We start from the raw sequence: 24,698 nt of genomic DNA, 5'->3' as shown, positions 1-24,698 counted from the left end.
GAGGGAGCCGCAGGGCTGGCGCCGGCTGGGCCCTCTCGGGGCTCCTTCTCCGCCCCACCGGCGGCTCGTCAGTGCTCAAACACACCCCAGGCCACCTCACGGTGCCGCATCGCCGCAGGAGAGGGGCAGCCCTCAGCCCCGTCCCGCTCCCCTGATAGCCGGCTGTAGGCGCACAAACGCTCAGGCAGTTCTGTGAGGGGGGAAAGGAGTCATCTGAGGTGAAGGCAGAGCAGACGCACCAGGGGCGCATCAAAGCTCTTAAGATGCTTTGAAACGGAAATTGCGGCCAGGAACAGTGCAGTAAGTAGTTCAGGAGTTCTGGGCAAGAGTAATTTCTCTTCTTTCTTAGTCTGAGTTGGAAAGGACTTAAAAGAATCGTCGAGTCTAACTCTTCAAGTGAGTGGCCGATTCATGTAGGCGTTAATCGATCCCAAGACCTTGGCGTTGTTACAAAAAGCTGCCGATCCCATAAATAGTTTTTCACACGAGTTTGTTTTGAAGTGAAATAGACACATGAATTCCTTCGTTCATTTGAGAGTAAGTCAGCAAGATGCACTTAGTAGATGCAAATGGGATTTCGAAGTGTTACATTGTCATTAAAAACAGAAGTTGGTGATGGAATAAAGTCCCGAGAAGCAGCAACATCAAACTCGCTTGCAGTAAGGCAGATGATGTTGTAGGATGGCATCTAGATAAAGAAGCAGATCACCAGGTGCACGTAAATTTTTGCCAGCATTTGGTACTTAATAATATATAAAGACAGGTCTGCCGTTGATGTTTAAAATATTTCAAGTTAGATGAGGGTCTAGATGTTTCACATTCAGAAGCATAGTTCTTTTTAAGTCTACACATTTTAAACCTTGTTTCTTCCTGGCATAACTCCATCCAGCACAGTCAGTTGAGAATCAGTACCCTTCGACCTGGAGATAAGATTAAATGTTAAAAAGGTTGCAGGACTTTCTCCCACACCGTATGTGAAAAGAACAATGGCAAAATTGTATTAAAGTAAAAAGTAATTGTCAGTGAATATCAGTGTAGTGAAGTAGCTCTGTTCTTCACTCTTCTGCCCCAGGGTCTTTTTATCAGACAGTAAAGGTTCTCCAAAAAAGCCTCAGAAGCTCACAGGATCCACAATCCTGATTTCCTGTACCTCAAGCAGAATATTTTGTGTGCTTTCTCCTTTCCAGATACACGCTGCTACCATTACCAGGCAGATTTTGCCACTGCCATTTTTAGTACACTAATGATTCCTTCTGAATCGTTGAGGTCTCTGTATCCTCTACTCTAGACAAGCCACGCTGTTGTGATGAAATACAGTTGTCATGGAAGTGGCAGTGAAAAAATACATGCACTTCTAGTCTTGTTTCTTAAAATAATTCTAGGCCCCCACAGTATCTTTTAAGTGGATTGGACAATTTAATCCAAAATTGATGCGAGGACAGAAGTCTGAAATACATGGGATTTCTACAAATTACCTTAATAATGAGGCAGGTTGAGAAAAAGATACAAATTAGAAGGCAAAACCATAAAGCAAATTGTTGCTTCCAGCTTTTCTGGTGGCTACAGGAGTTCAGAATCTGCTGAGGGTATTGTGGGGAGAAATGATAATTTTTAGAGTTTATGATCAAAGAACATCACAAATGTTTTTGCACAATTAGTACATTTAACAAAGATGACTGGAAAAGCAAAAAGAGGAGAACTTAGTAGAACTGAGTTAGAGAATTCAATACCATAATCAATGCATTATGACTGAACACCTCTTAGAGAGTGTCCTTTACACAAAAATTAAGCCCCAAACAGTTGTCCCTGTACAGCAGCAACAGAACTACTGTGATATTTTCCTGCATCAGGCAGAATGAAACTAGTTTCAGGTATCTTAGATACTCCATTTTGAAGATGAAAAATCATTATATATATTTTTCCATATTCTTGTTGGAAATACATTTCCATGCATTGTGTTCAATTTCTGAATTAATTTGCAGGTCTAAACCTGTCCCTACTGGAACCTGGTTTTTGCAGCTCTTGATGGGGTTGTTTATTTATTCTCTTCAGAAGGCCAGAAGAGATTATTCAGAGAGAATCAAACACATTTTTATATTTCTAGATATGTCCAGTTAATGGCTTTTTTGATGATTAAATTGTAATAAAGTGCAGCATGTAAGCATCTAAGCAAATTATTATGGATTTTTTTGTGCACAAAACTTTCTCTTGTAGTCTTTTTGACTGCAGCCATATGTACTTCACACTTTGCCAAGCATGTGACACAGTCAGTACTGAAATTTAATAATAAATATAATAAACTGAACTTTATTACATACTGCTGTACAAAATATTTGACAAAATGATTCTAAACTGGCCAGACCCCTCAAGAATACAGGAAGGACATAACAGAATTAAACCAACCTGCTCAGGTTCAGCTGATTGCAAGTAAAGATTGTTTGTTTGTTTGTTTGTTTTTAAGAGTCCCATGGTAAGACCAGAAAGGCTTTTGTGGTCTGCTGTATTGCAATAAAATTAAATGCATTGAGAACAGACTTCTGACAAAGTTTTAAATGGGTAAAAATGTCATAGCACAAATAAAGTAATTCTTAATTATTTTGTAGGTAATAGACACCAGAAGCACAGAAGGGAAATTTTTTCATCTTCGTAAAAGAGATTTTTTTTTTCAGTTAGAGCAATTGAGAGTCCCCATCAATGGAAGTTCTGCAGACACAGCTGGGCAGGGGGCTAGAAAATCCCACCTAGGCTTTCTTTTCCAGGTGGGGCCAGGTGATGGTGTGAGGTCCCCACCAACCTGGAGTGATCTGTGAACATCACATTTAAAAAAAGAGATGTAATTCACCTTGCCCAGGAACCACAAGAACAGTGGCTTTTCATAAAGTCGTAAGTTTTAAGGATTCCTTTTCTCTTACCCAGTCTGACTTGTATTCAAATCCTCAGTACCTTCAGGAAGGCCCTGGGTTTGTTTTTCTAAGTGTATTGGGTTTGACTGCACACACAGAAAAGACTTCTCAGCTCTCCCCTTACAGTCTTGGGGTAAGCCAGCCATATGAAAGCCAGAATAAAGGTACAATCTTAGACAGGCCATGGAGAAGAGCAAGAGAAAGAAAAATCCTGACTGCCTTTAACATCTCAGTTCCATTGCTTGAGAAGCAGGAGATGGAGAGCTGGGAACCCATTTCCCTTCCACCACTGCCAGCAGTGCTCAGCCTCTTCCCACAGCAGAGCACAGGCCTCTCTCGAATCTGCAGGACAGACAGACACAGGTCCTGGTGCAGGACAGCTGAGTGCACAGACTCATGTTTAATGCACAGGAGGAGAACAGGAGCATCCTGAGAACTTCTGTGTGCAACAAGAGCCCAGGTAAGGCCTCCTGCAGTGGGAGACAGCAGAGGAGCACGACTGAAGCAGATCTGTACTCTGCTCAGATGCAATAGCAGTTGCATATTCAGGGAATACTTGCCTGTATTCTTTGGGGGTTCCAGAGCCTCTGGCACTTGACAGGTTTGCTGGTCAGCCCTTTACACACAGCACCCTTGGGGTTTCTTCCTGGTTTTAAACGTCTGTGAGTAGCAGAGCTACGGCCTAAGGAGGATTGTCAGGCAGTGGCACACCTGAACCACTTACAGCCTCTTACCCTCATAGAACAAGACAATTTGCAACAGTACAAAAAGTCAACAAATCCCACCCTTCAAATCTGTAGGAGCCACAATCCAAGTGAGTCCTTACAAGGCTTTCTGCTGTTGTGGAAATGAGTTAGGGTCCAGCACCAGAGAGTTTGTTTGGTGAAGCACTGGCTTAGGCCTTTATTTCCCTGAAGGGATTCCTCAAGTGAAGGGACTCAGTCACCCTCATGCAAAAACAGCAGCTATGTGTAAAGCAAGAAACTGAACTGCTGACTTTATACACTACAGGAAACAAAGGTTTTGCTGTTCTGAGCTGAAAAAAAAAGGCTACATCATGCCTCTAGCAGCAATTTAGGACTCCTTTAGGATCAAACAGCATGAAAGGGTTACCCAGTTACGTTACAAATGGAAAGGGACACATGGTACAGCAGGACTGTAAGTAGTTCTTGGTCTGGTGTAGAAAGACATGGACATTTTCAAGGATTCAAGCACTAAGCATGGAAGGGGTTTGTATTAGTGGTATATCTCACAAAAGAGTATCCAGAAGTAAACAGACTGGACATGGAATTGGAGACCCATCTTGGGAACTGTGCTCCAGCCAATGGTTATTGAAATAGCCAGGTTTAAATTTCCACATTTTAAATACTTTCTCAGTTTGTCTAAGTTTAAAAACACAGATGGGGATTGCTGGTATTTTATTTTAGACTATCTAGGCCGCGTCCTGAACCAAAACACTAATTGAAGCAATGCTTTGCTTGTGTTTAAATAACATTGGAATATGTTGTTTGTTCTGATAGACAGAGTACACAGAAACCCCACTATTTTGATGAATACCCTTTTGAATGTAAACTAATACTCTGTGTTAAATATTAACTCTCAACAGCAGTGACCAACATTAGCACTGTTGAACAGCAAATCCTGGCATTCTATAATATGTAGCAGTGTAGCAGTACTAGGGAAAACTTTTAACTATAGCACCAGCAAAAAAGCTTATTTTGCAGCTTAATTGTTAACAATTAACACCATTTTAGTAGTAATTGCAATCTAAGGCGTAAGAATGTAAAAGCAACCAACTGTACTACACCAATATTCTGTTATCTTCTATAATGTAGATCAGAAATCCAGGATATAAAAAAAGCACTGAAGCCATCTCTAGGTGGTAAACTAACTTCTGGCAACTGGGATGCAGGGGCAGGTAAATCTGGTTTAGTTTTGTTTTCATAATGTGGAGGTGAAGGTACATTTTCATACCTCTCTGTAACACACTCCATGATCTATGAGGAAATGCAGCTCTGACTGGGATCAAACTGCCTGGTGGGAATGCCTGGGGGAGGCAATGGGCAGGTGGCTGGCAGTACCTTAAAAGGACCTGGGGAATGTTTCTCATTGCTCTTCCTCAGCACTGATGTTCTTGGGTCTGGTCCAAGGCTTGAAGTGCCTTTCAAAATCCATGTGCCTTTCGTAAGACACCTGTGCTGGGGATTCCTGACTCTGACATTGAACCCTGGAATGTGTGGCTCTGTTGAACAAGGACTTAATAGTGCAGTTCAGAGAGGGCCTGGGGCAGCCTGGGAGATGTTGCCATAAAACCCCAGCAGTGGCAATTATCCTCTAAAAGAGCAGCTTACATTGGAAGGTCAAGGCCTCCCTGTTGGATGATCACATCCACCCCCCAGGAATTAGATGTACCATATCACACAATGGAGTTTCTTTCCAGGGCATTAGTGAACCCAGAGGGTACCAGCATTTTGCTGCTCCCTCGGAGATTCTGGTTACCTGGAAGATTATTTTTGCTTATTATTTTGCTGCTGCGTGAAGCAAAGCAGGAAAAGAGTCAAGAGTTGTATTCCTCCTTTTCTTCAGGTCTAAACAACAGGGGTTCTGTTTAGTATTGTTGTGCACTACAGTGTCAGTAAAGCAGGCTAGTGCTGAGGTCTGTTTAGACAAAAAACCCCAACCATACCCACTCTGATTTGCAGCAAATAAACATGAAATATTTCCAGTGGCTGGAAATATTTAGCTTGCTCTGCCAAACAGGTTGCAAAAAGAGACATTGTACAGATGTGTTCACAAACTGTTTTGTCCTTTTTAGCCAGAAAATGAAATTCAGATTTTCTGGCTGCTTCTCTGGGCACAGGTCAGTCCAGCCTGAAGCAGAGGCAGAATGAGAACAGGCACTGGATTTATGCCTGTCCCCTTCTAGTGCAGAAACCTGCTGACTTTTTGGGTGAAGCCCCTGTAGCTCCTATTAATAATTAACAAATACACTTCTACACGTGACAGTGGTTATTATTGCTAAGAGCAGGAAAGAAAAATTAGACGACTAAGTGCAAAATAGAAGTATAAAATTTATTTAAAACCACCCACAAAGTTCTGTGTAATCAGGAATGATACAATTTGTAATAGTCTTTTTAAAAACTCATGACAAGATTTAAAATATATTTTCAATTACAGTATTCATTTAGCCTTATTCAGTTAGGACAATAAAAAAAAAAGAAAGTTTACGTTCTAAACAGATGAGACACACAAGAAAAATAGAACAGAACAGACAATTTCCACAACGACAATTTTTACATGTATGTTTCAATACTAGTATCAACATTTCAATGCATCTTGCTACATAAACATGAAATCATGTACAACAACTGCTTGCACCAAAAAACATAGCTTAATTAGATCTTTCAAGTAACATGCAGTCACAACTCACAAGTCTTCAAGTACTGCTGGTAAGGGTTCCCTTGTCTGCAAAGAAGATTTTAAGGTTCAGGTTCTCAGCTAGCATAACCATGCCCAGCTCCACCAGCCTCAGGGAGCTATGCTCAGTTATACTAGGAAAGAATCAGGCCCCAAATGTTGTTTTTTAGAAAATAAGTAATTTTTACACTTTCTCCTGTAAATACTGTGACATAATGAAGTGCTTTTTCTTTCTGATTTTTTTCTCCCTGTACATCATCTTTTGCTTGAAATTGTTATTTTTATGTTCCAGATTTCAATACAGTACATTGGTAACTGGGAATAAAACCTCAAATTTAAAGTTGAAAAATAAATATCAAATGCATCCCAAGGAAAGAAAGGAAAGATTGAAAAGAAGAAAGAGAGAAGAAAAAAAACCCCCCTTGACTCTTTTTATCTTTTGCTTTGGCATATTGTTAATGTTTTATCTTCCCAAAGCAGGAAGAAATTCATTAGCCATAGCATTTCAGTACAGCATGTCCTTACATATTTATATTCTTTCTTAATGACAATACATTTTGAATCAGTACTTGTGACCTGGCATGATATTGTCACATTATGAAGAGCTGCCTCTTCCAAACTGAAAAATAATTGTAGAATAATCCACTGGTAAAGACTGAAATGTATGAATGTTTGCATTGGTTGGAACTGGCTTTCTTTTAGCAGTACTGGCATATCCCATTTGTTCCTCTCGACTAATTATATTTTCATTTAGAGGACAAGAGCTTCATGAAGTTCAGCTGCTGCCTTTTGAGTTGCATGGATTAGACAGTCATTCTCAAAGCTGCTACAAAATCTGTTCTCATTAGGCTCTGCAGTATCACTGCAGTGTAAAAATTTAAGAAGGAAAGAATATTTCCTTTTCCTCAAACTTTTTTTGAACGAGAAGTTTGCATTGCGTAGCTGCAATGTAGAGGGGCTGCTGTTTACATAAAGCTTCCATGGGCAGCAAGGGGAGCTCTGCAGGACTCGGGCATGCAGAGCAATGCCAGGGTTTTCCCTGGCAAGTAGCACCACAGTCAGGGAAGGCAGAAAGTGTTGGCTTTAATTTTGTGTCCCCAAACTCAGCAGAGTGTGACAACAGCACACAACATCGCACACTCTGCTGGGTGTGAAGTCAGGACAGAAGGAAGTTCAGTAGATTGTCACAACCCCAGTTGATATCATCAAGTAAAAGGGATCCAAGTTACGATAAAGGGTAGCAAGTATTTTAAGAAAAATTACCATAAAAATAGCATTTTTGACAATTTGGTGAAATTTCTGGGCTGGCCATTACCTACAGGTACAAATCTTTTACCACATTGTTGGGCAAAGGACAGCCAATATAAACGAATATTTAAAACCTGGTAAAACCCAAGCAGGTCTCTCTTCAACCTGTATTTCTAAACTAAGAACAATCTGGATGTTACTGGCCAGTACATGCACAGTAAGGATACAATGAAATTTATTTCAGGTGATTGTACAAATCAATCATTTAGTAACTGTTTTTATTTATACTACTGACCTTTTATACTCTGATCAGTGTGATGGGATACTCCAGAGGATGTAAGCTAAAGTGACATCCATTTAAGGTCCCTTTATCCTTCCAATGCAATACAAAGGACAGTAGTATAAATGACAATCAGGGCCTCCATTCTTACTTTAAGACAACTCCCAAACCCTAGACCCCTTTTCCATTACAATATAATAAAAATACAGATATACATGTAAAATATTGACCAGGTCACAAAACTTTCCACGACAGCATTAAAACGTTCTGTGGCAACAACTGCACTACTGAACATCAAAACTAGCAGTTCCTTTGCTTCACTGCAACAGCATATCTTGGGAACACAGTTCACCTGCTGTAACTGGTAACTCTTAAACTTGTAGCTGAAATGCCAAACCTGTCCTCCCTACATAGTGTAGTTTTTGAGGTGTACACCTGCGCTCTGTGACTTTGTGAGGAATGTCTGTAAGGTGTGCAAAGTGTTGAAAAAAGCACCGTTGATCAGTCACACCAAAGTAAGTCACCTTCACCTTATTTAGCACCCCAGTCTTGCACTCACTGCAAGTATGCTGTTGGAAGATTCTGGCATTTGAATAAAAGTGTGTGTGGAAAAATGCCATATGTAATGGCCCAGTAGAAGAAGAAAGGAAAAGACACTGTCTGGAAGAATTAAGGATACAGCATCAAGAAGCATCTTGTATCTTTTAAAACTGAAGCTTAGCAGTACATGATTAAACACCATGAGCAATTGTTGGGATGGTGAACTGGGGAACTGGATTGGAAAAAGAATCCTAAAGTCCTTATTCTCAGAAAGACAAAGAAACAGCAATGCTGACACCTCAATACCCTTCAATAAAAGGCAGTAACCACCTTAATTGTTTTCTTCTCAAGCTCTTTCCGTTCCATTTTTTGCCAGAGAAGGAAGAACATCTTTTTTCCAAGCAGTCCTGTGTTAGTTCAGGCATTTATCTTACATAAACACTTGGATATCTCACAAAGACTGATCTAAGGTTTAAAGAAGATGTAAAGAAACACTCCTGCTCTTGCCATCATGCAGGGGCTGCAGCAGCTGTCGCATGTCAGGAATTGAGCAGAGCTGTTAAAAGTGACTTGAAAGACAAGAGAACACAGAGATGCTACCAACATGAAAAAATCCTGTGCTCTGAGAAGGAATGACTTTTCCTTCTCAGGGGATGATGGTTTTCTAGTCTTGCAGTACAGATTGTAACTACTACATCAAAAAATCTGAACGTTAACTGAAAAACTAATTATTTGATTTAAAAAGCATAAAAAGTGATTGTGACAGATTATGAATTGTCCATCTCTACTAGACTTTAAAAATATCCCAACTGTGATATTCTAGGCCCTGTATGAGAAAATGTGAAGTAAAAGCCCTAGAACTGTCACCTATAGAATATAAGATTAAGGAATCAGACTGGTTTGGGTCAGAAGGGACCTTAAAGCTCACCTCTTTCCAACCCCCTGCCCCCCATTCCACTCCACCAGGTTACTTGAAGCCCTGTCCAGCCTGGCCTGGGACACTTCCAGGGATGGGGCACATACACAAGCTCTCCTGGCAGCCTGTTCCAGGTGACTGAAATAAATGGATTTTAGGGGGAGAGTCCCAAGGAGAACAGATTCATGTGACATTCCCGAGATGAAGATGGCTGATTTCCATACACAGGACAGCGTGCAGGGGGACTCGCGGGCAGGCTGACAGCCGTGCTGCTAATGGCAAGTGCTGAAGCAGATCTGCTAAGGGAAAACTTTTGGAGTAGTTACAAGCATTGAAAGCATCCAGAGCAGGTGACAAAGTGAGGCAGCACTAACTGACCATAGCTAACCACAGCTGATGATCCAGAAAGGACATGGAGTGAGAAAGGTGGCTTGGAGTATCCACTGTCACCTGTACAGAGTAGAAAGTGATACCTACTAATCAACACTAGCCATATTAAGTGTTTTTCAGGGAGACAACACAGCACCACATAGAACTAAGTCTTTATAATTTAGTCAGGTATGTGACAGTATTAAAAAGTTTTGCCTCTTCTCTAAGAGAACCAAAGAAGTTTTACAGGGAAGTAATAAACACAGCATATATTCAACCACTCCTTAGAGGAAGTGATCCATATGTATCCTGGTGCCTGATCAGGTTCTACTATTAGAAATCCTTGGTCCTTCAGGAAACCCTGAATGTAAAACTCTTTCCTTTCTGTAATTATAATTTTGTAGCAACATCCTAAAGCAGCATGTAGACAACCTGTGAAGACTGACTAAACATCAGGTAGTCCCAGAAGAGACTGAAATCGCTTCCTGAACTGTTAAGAATTAAGGAGCCACATCCTCTAGATTTTTGACCCTGGTCACTGTTTTAGATTCAAGGAGAATGTAAGTGTGTCACAGACTAAACAAAATAAGCTACTGAATTTAAAGTCAGATGGACCAAAAGAAGTGTTAGTATAAAGAAGTACCATGGCAACTACACGTACATAGAAGATTGACTCAAAAACCAATTGTACCTTCACAACTTTGCCTGTGATTTATTTACGCTGTGCAGAGAATCATGAAGGTTGGAAAGGACCTTAAAGACCATCAAGTCCAACCAACATCCATCAGCTTTCTGTATTCTCCATCTTGATGGTGACAAAGGGCAGCAGTGCTTGCTACCTTGTTTGTCTATGCCTATCAAAAACAGAGGCCAGCTCTCTCCTTCTTTTGGTATTTTTTTAAACCAGGCAGAGACCAAAGGAGAGATTTCTGCCTGTGGAAGGAACTGTGCAAAGAGGTGAATTTGCACGTAATACCCACAACAAAACATCTCACTGGTTAGAGCAGTGCTGTGACACAGACATTGCAGTGCAGTACCGTGGTGTCACAATAATCAGTGGAAAAATATTCCCTCCACACTTCCTCCTGCAAGTCAGATCAACACCTGATAAAGCAGGAATTCCCAAATGTGATTGGACTGTTCCTCATCTCTAATTGCTATTGAAGAGCAGATCATCACAGGTCACAGCTTGGCTGGCAGCTTTCACACAAGAAATAAAACACAGTTTTTTGGAGTAGACATCACAAAGACCCTTATCTGAATTTCAGTGACCACAAGAAGCCTGAAAGAGTTTGCCCCACACTGCCTGAATGTAACTGGTGTTAGCATACACAAAGCATGAAAGTGGCCATGCAGTTGAGTTTTTCATGTATCTGAAAGCACAGCTATTTCCTTCTGATAGCCTAGAAATTACAGGATTTCTGTGGAAAAGAAACAACCATATATTTAAAATGGATTACAAAGCTGATGACCACTTGATAAACAGAGTTAATTGCAATATTAGAGAAGTTGCATGGGAAGTGAAAGAGCGGGATTGACCTCTGAGTTGACACAGATGTTGTCCATACCCATCCAATTAAATATGGAAATTGCAGGAAAACTTGATGAATGAACACTTTGCAGTCAGCAGGGCTGCAGCAGTGTGAACAGCACCCAACCTTAATCCACCATATTTAGTTAATACTGCAATGAAATTAAAAAGTTCTTTAAAAAAACCCCATACAGCTGTATGCTAGGAAAAATCTTAAGTACTAGACAAGTTGTCATTTACCCATGCTTAACATAAAATGTTGCTCAAGATGCTACAGTTATTTCCTGTGCTACATCTAGAGAAGCACTGTCATAGCTAACACAAGGACTTTCACCATCAGTTAAGGTTCTTAGGAAGTCCTTAAAAAATCAGAATACAACTGTTACAGGTTGGAAGCTGCAAGTATTTTTAAGGACTTGCAAAGCTTCTTGGATCCTGTGACTAAAGTATTTACAGAAGTATTTCTATTTCCTGCAATACACTAGCATGTGAAAAATCAGTAAATTCACTGTTTAATTGGACACAACTGCAGTGACTCCCACAGGGAGTCAAACACAACTGGTCCTGCAACAAGCCCTGCTCCTCCCCTCCATAGCAGAGTTGCGGTACTGGACCCAGTGGACAAAGGGATGAGACACATTTCTTCTGGGAAGTCAGAGGTGTCCTGTGTTGGATCATGACAGTTTTTCCTGGAATACTGTGAAAAACGATCCAAAGACAAGCACACCCCACTTCCAGTCCACATCTGAATCCACGTGCTGGTTTTTCACCCAGAACATTGTGCCAGCTGATGGAAATCAAATAAAACATGCAGGTCTGACCTAGCCAGCTGCCTTAATTTTTGATCCAGCTCCTGGACTGACTATCCAAAAAGGACTTGGGTTAAAACCTAAGAGCAAATTACACGTGGCTGTGTGGGCTGCAAAGAAAAGAACATGCACAGAGTTGAAGATTTTAAGAGATCAACACTGTTATAAAATGATAACCTTACTGAAAGCAATGCAATTTGTGTACAAGACTGAAAAATATCCTGAAGTGTTGCAAGAAATAGCACAGGGTTGTAAAACCAGTAAATAGTTGCATTTTCTATACTGCAGTACAGCAATAGAAAGGATCAGCTTCTCAAATCACAACCCATTACATGTCCAGCAGGAAGTGGAAGTGGCCAACCTGCTGGCAGGATGTGTTAAAAAGCAGTTTAGGTGAAAGACAGCCAAGGAAAGAGCACCGTGGGTGATATGTTATTGTATAGATGATATATTTCTCTCATGTAAGTAATATTAATGAAGTAGTAACTGTGAGTTTAGCACCTATCAGTTAATAGTATGTATTATGTTAAGATACACATTTCTTTGTTAGAACTGCCAGTTCAAAAAAAGGTTTGAAAGGATCCTCTAAGATCCACCTTTCAGTGCCTCACTTCTTAGAGGGAAGCTGCTGGTTTTTCAATGGAACGTTTTTATCTGAAATTTCCAGTAAGTTAAATGTGGGCATTTGTAGGAGAAGATTCAAGTAAAAATGATCCACTTTAATGGTATGAACATTTAAAAAGGTAAAGAGATGGCTCTGTAGCTTACCAATTTTGTGAAGTAAATCTATCACATGAGAGTGCTGAATTACAGCTTTACAGAAACTGAAGGTGTCGGGGCTTATCAGTGAAACCAATAAACGAATTGTTACGTGGTGGGACGAATACATGACTGGAACAGCTATGGAATGTACAGTACTACTGACTGTATGGACAGCTGCAATTCCTACAGATCTTCAGCTCACCAAAAATAGACAAGTTTTAAAATGGAAATCTAAGGCACACAAAATACCATAATGATTTGATGTATACTGTATATTACACAGTCAGTAAGCATAAAACTGCTGGTACAAAACAATGGCATAATATTGGTTCTGTTTTATCATTATTTACAATCCCTTCATATCCTCTATTCGAACTACTATTAAGCTTTGAACTAAAATTTGCAGCATACCCGGTTTTTACAGGTTTTACTTAAAATAGGTAAGATACAAAGAACTGGTTCAGTTCCTCCATCCTCTGCCATTAATAGCTTGGTTAATTTGAACAGGAATCAGTTGAGCTGAACCCAGGATCATTACATAGCGATTGCTACTTCAGACCTGGCTCCTGCAAATGCTGCACATGGCTACAGGAAAACAGTCTCATGGATCTACAGCCGCACCAAAGGATTTGTAGCACCAAGGTCCTGACTGGCACTATGTTTTCCAAACACCACTGATGTACTTTTCGTACCAAAACTGTAAATAAGAGTTCTTGCACTTCAGCTTCTCAAGGAAAAAGCACCTTGTCTTTAAATAAAGCAGATCCAGATAGTTTGTATTCCTCTATACAGCACCACTACAGTATAATATTGTCAAGTATATTATTAGTATGTTTCCACACTGGAAAAGTGACTTCATTTTACCTACAGGATCCCCAGCCAGGGCGGGCACCGAGGCAGAAGGAGGGGACAGCTCTGTCTGTGGGCCTGATCCTGCAGCGCTCGGACCCCAGCGAGTCCTGGTGTCACTGCTCCTCCTGGCTCCAGCCGGCTCGCATGGAAGAAGTTGCAGGATGAGGTCAGTCCTTAGCTAACGTTGTCATTTGGTAATTTGTTTAAATAAATAAGTTTAAACAAGAAATACGTAGGAGAGGAGAATCAGAAAGAAGAGTGGGATGCTACAGTATTTAAAAGCAATGGAGTGTCTGTTTTTCCTCTGGTTTAGCAAATACTCGGTTCCTGATATGTCACTTTCTCAAAAGAAATGAAGAACATAAATTTCAAGGAAGGATACAACCCTTTCCATGTGAAATGTATAAATTGCTTCAAAAATTTACAAAACATTTTTGCAAAATAATTCAACTCAGAAAGTTGGTGAATATTACAGATAGGTTTTTCTTAACATAAACTTTGCTGCTAAATATCAGAAATTTGATACTTTTCCAATACTTTTTTTGTATTTTTCCCAATTTTTTTTTTTTTTAAAATCAGATTAGAATAAGGCAACTCTAGGGGGTATTTTTTATCCCAAAACAATCCTACCCCTGAGGCATTAGGAACATTTTGTTGCCATGTTAACTTAGAATGCTGCAAACAAATGAGACTGATGCACTTATTGCTCAAAGAAACCATAACAAATGCTGCCTTTAAAAAAACCAGATAATATTCATAACTCCCAATAGCAACACACGTATTGACCAGACATCTCCTCATTTCATGTTTGTACACTCTCTTGAAAAAGAATAAAAAAGGCTCTATAATTCATTACTGTTTGTTTAAATGCAACATAAAATCTTCAGTGAAAAAGGGCAAGTTAAACACAACCACATATGCTATCAGCATACAGCCTGCAGCTGTAACACCATGGAACTCTGCACAGCAAGAACAAAATCATTTCTTCTGTAGAGTATGCACAAACCTTAGACAATATGATCCTTATACTATACTATTTCAAGTTAATTTTAAAAATAGAAAGTGCTTTTAAAATATATATTTACAGCTTAGAAACAACTTCCAGCCATCATTACCAATAACCTCATTCTACTGACGAATCTAAAGAACAAAATTAATTGGTTTTCTAAAAGATTTGTCTGTAATTTGGACTATACAGCAATGGTTGGAAGTTGTTAAAGCAATGGCACCATGAAGTAATAATTCAGCTTATTTATTTTTAACTGTTTGATGTGGTTAAGCACCAAGAGCTGTGTAGAGCTATAACTGTATAATTTGATTTAACACCATAAAATGTGAACCTGTTAAAATACCTATAAATGATTTTTGTAGTAAACAGACGATTTAAAGCACCAAAATATAAATTCCTAAAGGTAATAAACTGAATGATTCAATCAAGGTTAATAACCTAAACAAAATCTTTTTTTAGAATGTATTAAAACTATACAACTTTTTTTCTTTTTTTTGCTTAAAATGTGCTTGAGCACCACCAAATGTTAAAGTCACAGTTTAAGAAGAAATTCCCCCCCCCCTTTTTTTTGTGTTTTTACCTCAGCCTTAAAATGGTTGAGATGAGCAAATAGTAAACGACAGGAGACTTGTTCTTTAACAGCACCTTAAAGAAACACCGTGTAACTGCACCGGGAGGGGCACACCACAGCGACACCTACGCCCAATGGTTGTAGGGCCCTGCCACTCGTGTCAGGGCGTATGAAGATACTGTGATCACGTTATCCTTGGTTACTGTCAATGCTCTGCGGGATGGAATTTGGTTGAACTCGTTGTCTTCATAAAAAATATCTCTGTTTTCACTTGGTTGCTTTGCTTTCCTGTTGCTAGAGTTCAGTTCAGGATTCTCCGTTCCTAATCGTTCCGCTTCTTTTTCTTTTTCTCTCGCCCTCTCGGCCATCTTTGCTTCCCACATGGCTAAACCGTGTTTTGGCTCATTTAAATTTTTGTGTTGGTAAAAAACCAGAGAAATTCTTGTGGGATGATTGCGGTTGGGTTTTTTAATTGGTGTGGTAGCGTGGAGTTCACGTCTTGCACATTCAATTAAGATAGAACCATGAGAAGGTGCCACAGCAACCCCACCAATATCATCATCCAAAAAATTGTGCTCGCTGTCTGACCACAATTCCTCAGCCTTTTCTTCAGAATCAGCCGGTTGTCCCAGTGCACTGTTTTGCTTTTCGTCAACGCAGTCAAAGTCACAGATCTGCCCTGGATGGGAGCTGCCCCTTTCCCCCGGGCATCCATGGGAACAGTCAGCTTCGGTTCCCACGGCGTCCTTTGCCGAAGAGCTTAGCGGTACTGATGAGTCACAAGAGCTGATCGTCTCTGAGGAAGGAGAAGTGTCCGGCTGAAGCTGACAATTCTGTTTGTCTGGCTGATGATGTTCAAGTATAGTGGGCAGGGGCTCTCTGTGGGCTGGGGGGCCTGGAGCAGTGACCTCGGGAAGAAGCGGTGGCACTCCATTCATCTTATCGTTCAGCAGAATTCCAGTATAATCTTTGACTGACACATCAAAGCTCTTGCAGTTAACATAAGGTGCCACGTGAGGTTGCTTGGTACTGCATTCAAAATACCCGTAGGGAACTGAAAAATCTTGTTGAATATTAGTCACTGCAGTTAGGCCAGACTTGTGTGCGAGAGATGGATAAGGATGTAAACTATCCACTTTAAAGGGGGAGGAAGCCGTGTACTGTTTTAATAAAGAGCAATTTTTAGTAGTGTTTGAAGTATGTTTCATGGCATAAAGGTGGTTGGAAGTCTCCATTTTTATTCCAGGTTTTAAAGCATCTGTTTTGTTCCCTAGAAGAAATGCACACCAAAGTGTAAGTACTTCTCAATCAATAAAATACCTCTCTTAGATTTCCATACTTGCTTTCCAACATGAAAAATGTACATGGACTACAGATTTTTCAAAATTATTACTTTTAGTTTGAATGAATATATATACATATATATATTCATACATATGTATATTTATTTAGCATGAATATATATACATACATACATATATATATAAAATAACCTTGCTCAATTAATGCCTTAACCTTTTCCAGTCAGGCTGCTGGTATATACAACAGAAAGGTATTTCACAGGGGGATAAAGAAAATAAACAGATAAAATGAAATAACCACTGAATCCAAATTCACACAGCCCAGTCCTACAGAAATGCTTCCCAGCAGCTGACTGCTGGCCTTCAGTTTTTACATAATTGATGAAATTCAGCCTATGAATCAGTCAAAATTCTGACCTGCCTTAACCCCATATAATGATCCAAGGAAAAAGCATGTTTATGGATCTTGTCCATCACAGCAAAAACACTGAATTACTATGAATTACTGAATTACAATGATTCATGCATTCCAATACTGACTCAGAAATTGCCTTTTTTTTAAAAAAAAAAGTCTCTGGCAACATGCTCCAGGTAAATCCATCCTTATAAAATGGATTTTGAGTCATGTGATTTGGCTGTCTTGCATCTTTTCATCTAATTGCCTCATTATTTCAGATCTCTGTGCATACATCCTTGTTCAGTGTCTGTTCCTTAAGCCATTTCCAGCCATGGCTTGACTGGGAACAAGTTCCTCACAAAACTGATCCTCACTGTGGGCTCTGATTCTCATCTGGGTTCAGCCCAGAGTCCATGGGAGTAACGGGACAGAATTCCACTGACTTTGCTGGGCTTTGCATCATGCTCTGCAATGCCTTGCCATGTGTTTTCCAGCAGACTGGCACCCCACAGAGAGCTCTTGCTTACTCTCATAGAAGACTGTCAATGTTTCTTGTTTATCCCATAAATACACAGAATGGTTAATGTTTTACACAGTGTAAAAGCATTATTCTTTCTTCTACTCTCTCTCTCCTAGTAATTTATAAACTAGTGGTGAATTAAGAACGTTCCTCCAATAGGAATGCAAAAAAGTCAAAGTGAGATGACATATAACAGTATGCAAAAACTGAAAGCTGTATGGGGACGTGAGGAGGCCACATCAACTCTTTAAAAACCTGTTTTATGAAATAAAACACAAAGTGTTGAATGACTTTAACAGCCCCCCCCCAGATCAAGGCCTTTGCCCTAAAAATTTTAAACATAGCATTTGAGAATTGCATTCCATCACCTCACGAGATAGAAACGTGTTCTGTGAAAATAAGTTTTAACAACCCTTGGTATTCAATTACAGAAGAGTAGCAAATGAATTTCTATTTGTTTTTTAAATGTTATCCCCCAAAAAGCAGATATTTTTCAAACACATTTACCTGTCACTCCTCCCCTTAAATCTGCTACATAGGTCTGGATAAAAAAAAAAAAAAATCAAAATTACAGCAGATGGGCTAATTTTCTTCTCTTCTTCCTAACAGACTGGGTTTCATTTTATTTATTTTTCACCTGCTAATCAGAGAATTTAAGACCACGGCTTCTTCCACCTCTTCCTTCTTTTCTGCTTGTCATTACTGCCCAGTCCCATCCCACAGTCCTACAAGTGACACGAGGTACCAGAGCTGAGCCCAGGCACAGCTCTGCGCTGCCCACACAGCCTCGCTGGCACCTGCTCCTTGCCAACAGGAGCAGCCACTCGATAACCCCTGGGGGATTTGACACATCTCCTGCTGTGCAGCAGGGTTCATGCCATTGACAGGGAAGTATCACAGCTCAGATTCTGAGAAAGCCATTATCTGCCATAGGAAGTGGAGAACACAGTTCTTGTACTTTAAAGTGACAGAAATTATTTAGGGAAACATTCCAACAATGTTCTTCAAAGACTGTCAAACTGCCATTATTTGTTAGAACAAGGAAACTCAGGTGAACATAGGTGTTCACAGACCAACAATAAACTATTTTTGGGTGATCACCTGGGGTTTCTTCTGCCCCATGAGACAACACTGGCTACAGTGACTTGTTCATTAACCCCAAAACCACAGAATACACAAATGGTTTATTTTAAAGGAGTTTTTCTCTCCCATTGGATATGTAAGAGAACAGAGAATCAGAACAGACTGGCAGAATTTCCTAAGTATCACTCACCTAAACAATTCAAAGTGTTGCCAAGATTTTCTGGGGCTTCAGTTTTCAGTTTTACTGGCGTTGAATATTTTTTATCTATTAATGGCTGCTTTTCACTCGGGGTCCTCCTGGTGTCTGGTTTCTTTTTCTTGGTAGCTCTGAGAGGCTCAGCCAACATTCGCACTTCTCTGGGGAACGCTGTGAGCACCTGTATGGCTCCGGCTTTTATCTTGGCTTCCAGGCCCTCTTCAGTGCCAAACTCATCTGTTTGTGAGATTTTGTAAAGAGGCAACACATGGAGCTGTTCATCGCTTGGAATGACCCCCACTCTCCGGTTATCTTCCTTCGTTAAGGTACAGACCTGGCAGGAGCAGAGCCAGTTACAAATAAACCACACACACCAAACACCAGTTACATAAAGGCTCAGGCAGCCATCCCAGGCTTCACTGCTCACTCGGATTCTGTGGCCTCAACACTGTGGGGCTTTCTAATGCAAACATCTCACACACAATCACATGTGTTTGATCTACCATGACACAGAGAAACTATCAGTACTTTAAGGTTAAGGCACACACCTTGGATGGCAAAGAGAAATTTTGTCTCAGCTTACAGTATCCACAAATATATGCCAACCTTGGTAAATATACTGCAAAGTTCCTAAGTGATTATTATTTTAATATATAAATACATATTTGATGTTCAGATTAATTTTTAAATATTACAAAAGATGAAAATTAATTTTTGCATTAAACAAGAAGCGTTTATGATCTGCAATTTATTCTATGATTTAGAATTGGTTTTGGTTTTTGTTTTGGTTGGTAAATGAAAAAAAAAACCCAAACCATCACAAGCAGTTACTCACACTGCTCTGTATGTTTTATATGTTTATATGTTTTGCAAATCTCAGCTCTCTCTCCCTCTCTCAATACTTTCTTAAATTAACAGCCCGCTGTAATTAACTCGCAGGACCCAGGAAATGTTCTCTTAGGCCACTGCCCTACTTCCTCTTATTCTGTGTTGTGAGATCCTGGAGCCCAGAGGAGAGTGCTGGTTATATCGGGTTTGATGAGAGCACATCAGAAATGTGAATACATATATCCCAACCTATTGCAATTGTTTTCCTATTGTCATTATAAATGCTGAACATTTCCAGCACTCCTTGAGTTCCAGCTGTTACTAACCCTAACTTCCCGCTGAAAGCAGGGTTTTTTTCCCTGCTGTGATCCTTGGTGCCATTCCCAAGGGACAGCAACAGCTCCTTGTGCCTGAGCACCTGTACAGACATCCACCCTCCTGCAGGTCTGTCAATTCCATTCCCAAGGGGCTGCTACATGGTTAGAAAGCCAGGCATTGAGAGCATGGCTCAGGGAAGCTGCTGTTCCACAGGAGTTACTAACTACACACATAAAGGAATAGGAGCACCATCCAAGGATGAGATGATACTCCCTAAATGGAAGTGTTATCATTCCATCATTCTGTAGGCTGAATCTGACACCTATCATAAACAGCCAGTCCAATGTCCCAGAATCTTGTCACTATGCTTAACATTCCAGGGGAGAAGAATGCTATTATTTACGGGGTGAAAAAAACTCAAACATTTTTCATTTATAGCACAGCTTTTGCATAAAAGTGTCACACAATTATTTCTAGAAAAGTAAAAATTACAGAGCCACAAACTAAAAAATCCTGAACCAAAAAAAAGTGGTGGCTTAGGCTTTATCAATAGCTCTATGCAAAGCTTGGCAGTTGCAGAGCAGCAAAAGGAGGAAATCCGAGGGGCAGAGACAAGGAGGAGCTTTTCAGGAGGCAGCTGGAAGGGATGGAGAGGGGGCTTTAGGGCAGTGAGCAGCAGCTTTGTGGCGCTCACTCAGGTGCCGGCTCCATGCGTACTCACCTCCTCTGGGCAGCCTCTGCACTGCCAGGCACATTTAGGAAAAACAACAAGATGTTCCATGAGCAGCGACTGGCACCGTGCTTCCTGTGAGCTTCTCCAGCCCCCCAGCCCAGCAGGGATCCCTGCTCCCACCCCTGCTGGCCAGGGGAAACAGGGCCTGCCTCAGGCTTGGGGCCACCTTCTCCTGGACCCAGGCTCCCCTCACTCAACAGGGACATTTCACAACCCACAGCAAGAGGTTAAAAAACCTCCAAAGACAATTCAGTTTCTGCCAAGTTCTGTGACATCCCGTTGAAAATGGCCAGCAAATGCCAAATTATTGAGGAAGGGTGAGAGAAGGTCAGACATATAGAGAGCACAATTATATATGAGTGATGTTCTCAGCCTGGTGCATTCTCCCCTTCTAAATTATAACCAAAAGCAGGAATGAAGCCATCATGGAGGGGCCTGGCTCCCACTCATTTTCATCAGAAACTGGGCACTGATCTTTTAGAATACCATGTCTAGCCTCATCTGAAAGAAGTCTTGAGGATTCAATCCACAATATTTATTATTTTGAAAACTGAGAACCTCATCCAATTTACATTTATAAATTTCCATGCAAAAGCCAACACCCTCTAGAACAAGAAAGATGACCTGGTTTTGAGGAAGTAAACAAGATGAGGGCTGTAGTATATTGCCAGAACTATGGTTGAAGTAATGCCAACTCCAGCACACCCTGTATGTTAAATACTGAGTTTGAATACATATTAGGAAATTAATGTGTAGCCAAAATTGTATCCAGATCTGATGACCAGTACATCTACAGCCTAAATACCAACACCAGTTTTAATACATGTATACTTCCACAGTCACTGCCCCCTTAATGTATTTTAACATAAAAGTGAGGGCACTATGGCAAACAGATAACTGAAAATAATGATATGGGAAAACCAGCCATAAATTAAGGCTGTATAGATAACCTAAAAACTTACAGCTAAAGGTGGTAATTCACCAAATGAGAAATACCTGCTTAAAAAAAATACTTCAATATTCAAATCTGTGCAAAATATTCCATTAAGGAACTTAGAAGCTATTGCTGAGAAGTGAAAAAGCAATATTTTCCATTGGTACTGACACTGCTGCAAACTGACCAGAATTAAATGCTAACATGAGAAAACCATCAAGTCTGTTAAAGGCCATTTAGGGCATGAAACTGCATATCCTGCTACTGTGCTTTTTCCACAACTGGCAGCTAAATCATCCAGGATGCTCAAAGGCCAAAGAAATGTTGGCCAAATGGTTTGTTTAGGTTTCCAATGTGCTTGGTGATCAAACCCATTACCATTTAGTTATGTCATGGTAAAAGTTGCATGTTTATGAAACTTTATTATTATTATTCCCTTCTTTAAAACTTCAAATGCACCAGGAACTCAATGCAATTCCCTCCAGACATCCATCTGTAGCCACACAGCTTCATTGTTATTCTGGGTCTCTTTGATCTGCCTGTGTCCTCTTGAACCTCACATGCAGAAATGATGGAGCCTTTTCCACTGTGCTGTAATAAGAAATGTTTTACATTCAAGTTTCAGCAGAGCAGTCAAGCAGCCTTTCTAAACCTGAGAGGTGGAATCAGGTTTCCTACACACGCCTCCCTGTGCAGCTGGAGACAGAGTGGTGCCACTGGGGACTCAGGTGCTGCTGCAGCCTTGCCCACTGCTACACAAAAATCATCTCTGCTTTTCCTTTGCAGCCAAGACAAACCACGTGGTTTTGTTGGTCTGATCTACCCTGAACAAAACCAAAGAGAGCTCCAAACATATTTTCCTTTTGCCCACTTCATGCCCCCAGGCTGTGCTGTTAGACAGGTGACATGGGTATGGCACGGGATCTGCACTCTGGGAACTCAGCAGTGAACAACTCGTGTTTCTCCACTGGCACAATATAAAAACCTAACAGAAATCCTTCCTTTACAGGCCCAGGGGGGTTCATCTTTCCTCCTGTCTGCTACAAGCTGAAGCACCAGTTTAAGCACTTGGTTCTGCTGCAGCTCCTGAATGAGCAGGGTGTAACCATGCACAGACATCCTGTCAGCTACTGCAAAGGCCTGGAGCTCTGTGCCAACACTGTGATGGGCTGTGCCTGCAGAAATGCAGAAAGGTAAGGCAAAAACAGAGGGTTTGGTGGTTTTTTCTGAAGCAGGAAGAGTTTGTTGATAGACTGGTGATTGTCACTGCTTGGTTCTACTGCCAGTTATGAATTACATATTGTAGCTGCCCTCAAAGCATAGATTTATCTTCCTCCCCTTCTTCCCAGTGTGCTGCAGACTGTGTGGGATTACAAAAAACTGCAGCTGGTCTCTCTCCTTCCTCAGCCCCAGCAACAAGGGCCCCGGGCCCCCTTGGATGAGCAACAGCCACAAACAAGCTGCAGAACCAGCAACAGCCTTTTTGTCCCTTTTAAACCCCAAAAAGAGCCCTGCCAGTGCCTTAAATTGATCCCCACACATATGAAGGAGGTGACCCTTCACAGCTAATCTGATAAAGAAACAAAAGTACTTCCATTTCACACACTCCATCAATAACTATAAAAAGCTTTTATCTGTGTTGCTCATTTAGCTCCATATCCATAAGGAACACACACCCTGACAGTGTAGCTGTAACATACATCAGTAGCAGAATGTTAAGAGGAGACAAAAGAGTCTAAGTAAAAGTGAATGGCATATTTATTGCCTTAAAGATTCTTTAAAAACTTAGTTTGTAGGCAGAAATTATTTTGGCTTCTTTCAGACAAACATATTAGTTTACATCTCTGTAGAACTATCATTCTACTACAGAGCAAGCAGGGAGTGTTTGTTTTTAGCTTTCTACCAGAAGCAGTATAAATTCAGAACCTGACTCTGCTAGCCAGGAACAACATTCAGCAACCCAGATATCCAGTGGTAATTACCATGTAGTGGTAATCCCTAATTTGTCTAAGTTAAGATGTACTGTTCTCTCTCTTGTATCCCCAGAGGGCATTTCCAAGACACTCCCACTGCTAACAGCAGCTTTACAGGATGATTTATTTTCAGAATCACATACAAATAGTGCAGCTGATCAAACACACATACTGAGTAAAATGCAAGAATGTTTTAAAATATATTTTTATGGGTACAGCAAACTTATCCCTTATTATTAACCTCATTTAAGTCCTTTGTTGGACTTATGTCTTTGTCTGGTTTAAATAATTTGAATGGACCCTGGTTTTCCTTTACTTTTGGTGCTCCATTCAGAATTCCTGTCATACTTGTGGTAAAAGTGATTTACCACCGATGTTAGTGTCACACTGACAGAGCCAGCAGCATTTGCAATTATCAACTTACAAGGTATTTACTGTAACCTCTTTAGCCTTGAAGAACTTCAGATTTTATAAATAAATATTTTGTGTTTGCCTAAGTTGAAAGGGAAGAAATCTTAACAAGACTAACAAGGGCCAGGATGACAAGTACACCCTGTACAGATTTAAATGTGAGGCATGACAAGCAGTTTAAAAAAAACAAGTGAAAAATAGCAAAGTCATGGATGCTGGAGGTTTTAGTGCACTGCAAATTGTTCTCATTCTGTTCATTACCACACTATGAGAAAGCAATCTCTGTGAGAGCTGTCACCTCACAATTGTACTTGCACTCAGTACATTTTACAGACAAAATACCTCAATAGTTATGTAAATAACCCCTCCATCATTATCATCAGTGATTTATAAGAAATCATCATGTATTTTAAGCTAAGTAGTTCTGGAACTAGACAGGAATGCAGGAGGTGCTGGTATCACATGTACTAATTTCTTTTTGTGTCCTTACCACTAGATTTCCTATGGTGTTACCAGACCTGGTTCTAAGCCAAAATTAACAACCCTAATTTTGATTGTCATGAAAATCAGGACTGAAGCATGCCCAGCATGTCCTGCCACCCTGTTTGCAAAAACCAATATTTTTTGCTTTAGGCCTCCAATTCATGCAACTGTAACTTTGCACAGACAGGGAACAGCAAACACTGTGTGTCCTGTGACCACAGCCACAACTCCCAACCCCAATTCACCTTCATAATGTCCCAATTCAAGTAGGTAAAGTTGAGTGTTGACACTTAAAGCTGTTTTCTATTTACAAA

The 24,698-nt window shown here is 40.4% G+C and overlaps 1 protein-coding gene and 1 long non-coding RNA gene across 4 annotated transcripts in view; one reads left to right on the top strand and one right to left on the bottom strand.

Annotated features, from left to right (window-relative positions):
• The first annotated feature begins 3 nt into the window (after window positions 1-3).
• On the top strand, window positions 4-14,136 carry LOC107206745. Its single transcript, XR_001522513.2, has 3 exons — window positions 4-300; window positions 2,604-3,363; window positions 13,646-14,136. It is a non-coding gene; the product is annotated as an uncharacterized LOC107206745 (long non-coding RNA).
• Window positions 14,137-14,184: 48 nt separating this feature from the next.
• Window positions 14,185-24,698, bottom strand: part of TET1 (tet methylcytosine dioxygenase 1) — a 63,124-nt gene continuing 52,610 nt past the window's right edge. Inside the window, exons 11-12 of one of the 3 annotated variants that reach the window (XM_033515767.1) lie at window positions 18,699-19,038; window positions 14,185-16,477 (exon numbers count right to left, since the gene is read on the bottom strand). In XM_033515767.1, the coding sequence (XP_033371658.1) occupies window positions 15,333-16,477; window positions 18,699-19,038 (1,485 nt within the window). In that variant the 3' untranslated portion in view covers window positions 14,185-15,332. The other 2 variants (XM_033515769.1, XM_033515768.1) reach the window with 2 other exon arrangements.

Source organism: Parus major, chromosome 6, assembly GCF_001522545.3.
Source record: "Parus major isolate Abel chromosome 6, Parus_major1.1, whole genome shotgun sequence".
NCBI classification, from domain to species: Eukaryota; Metazoa; Chordata; class Aves; order Passeriformes; family Paridae; genus Parus; species Parus major.
The sequence above is the reverse complement of the archived record's forward strand: the minus strand, read 5'-3'. Positions and strand labels throughout refer to the sequence as shown.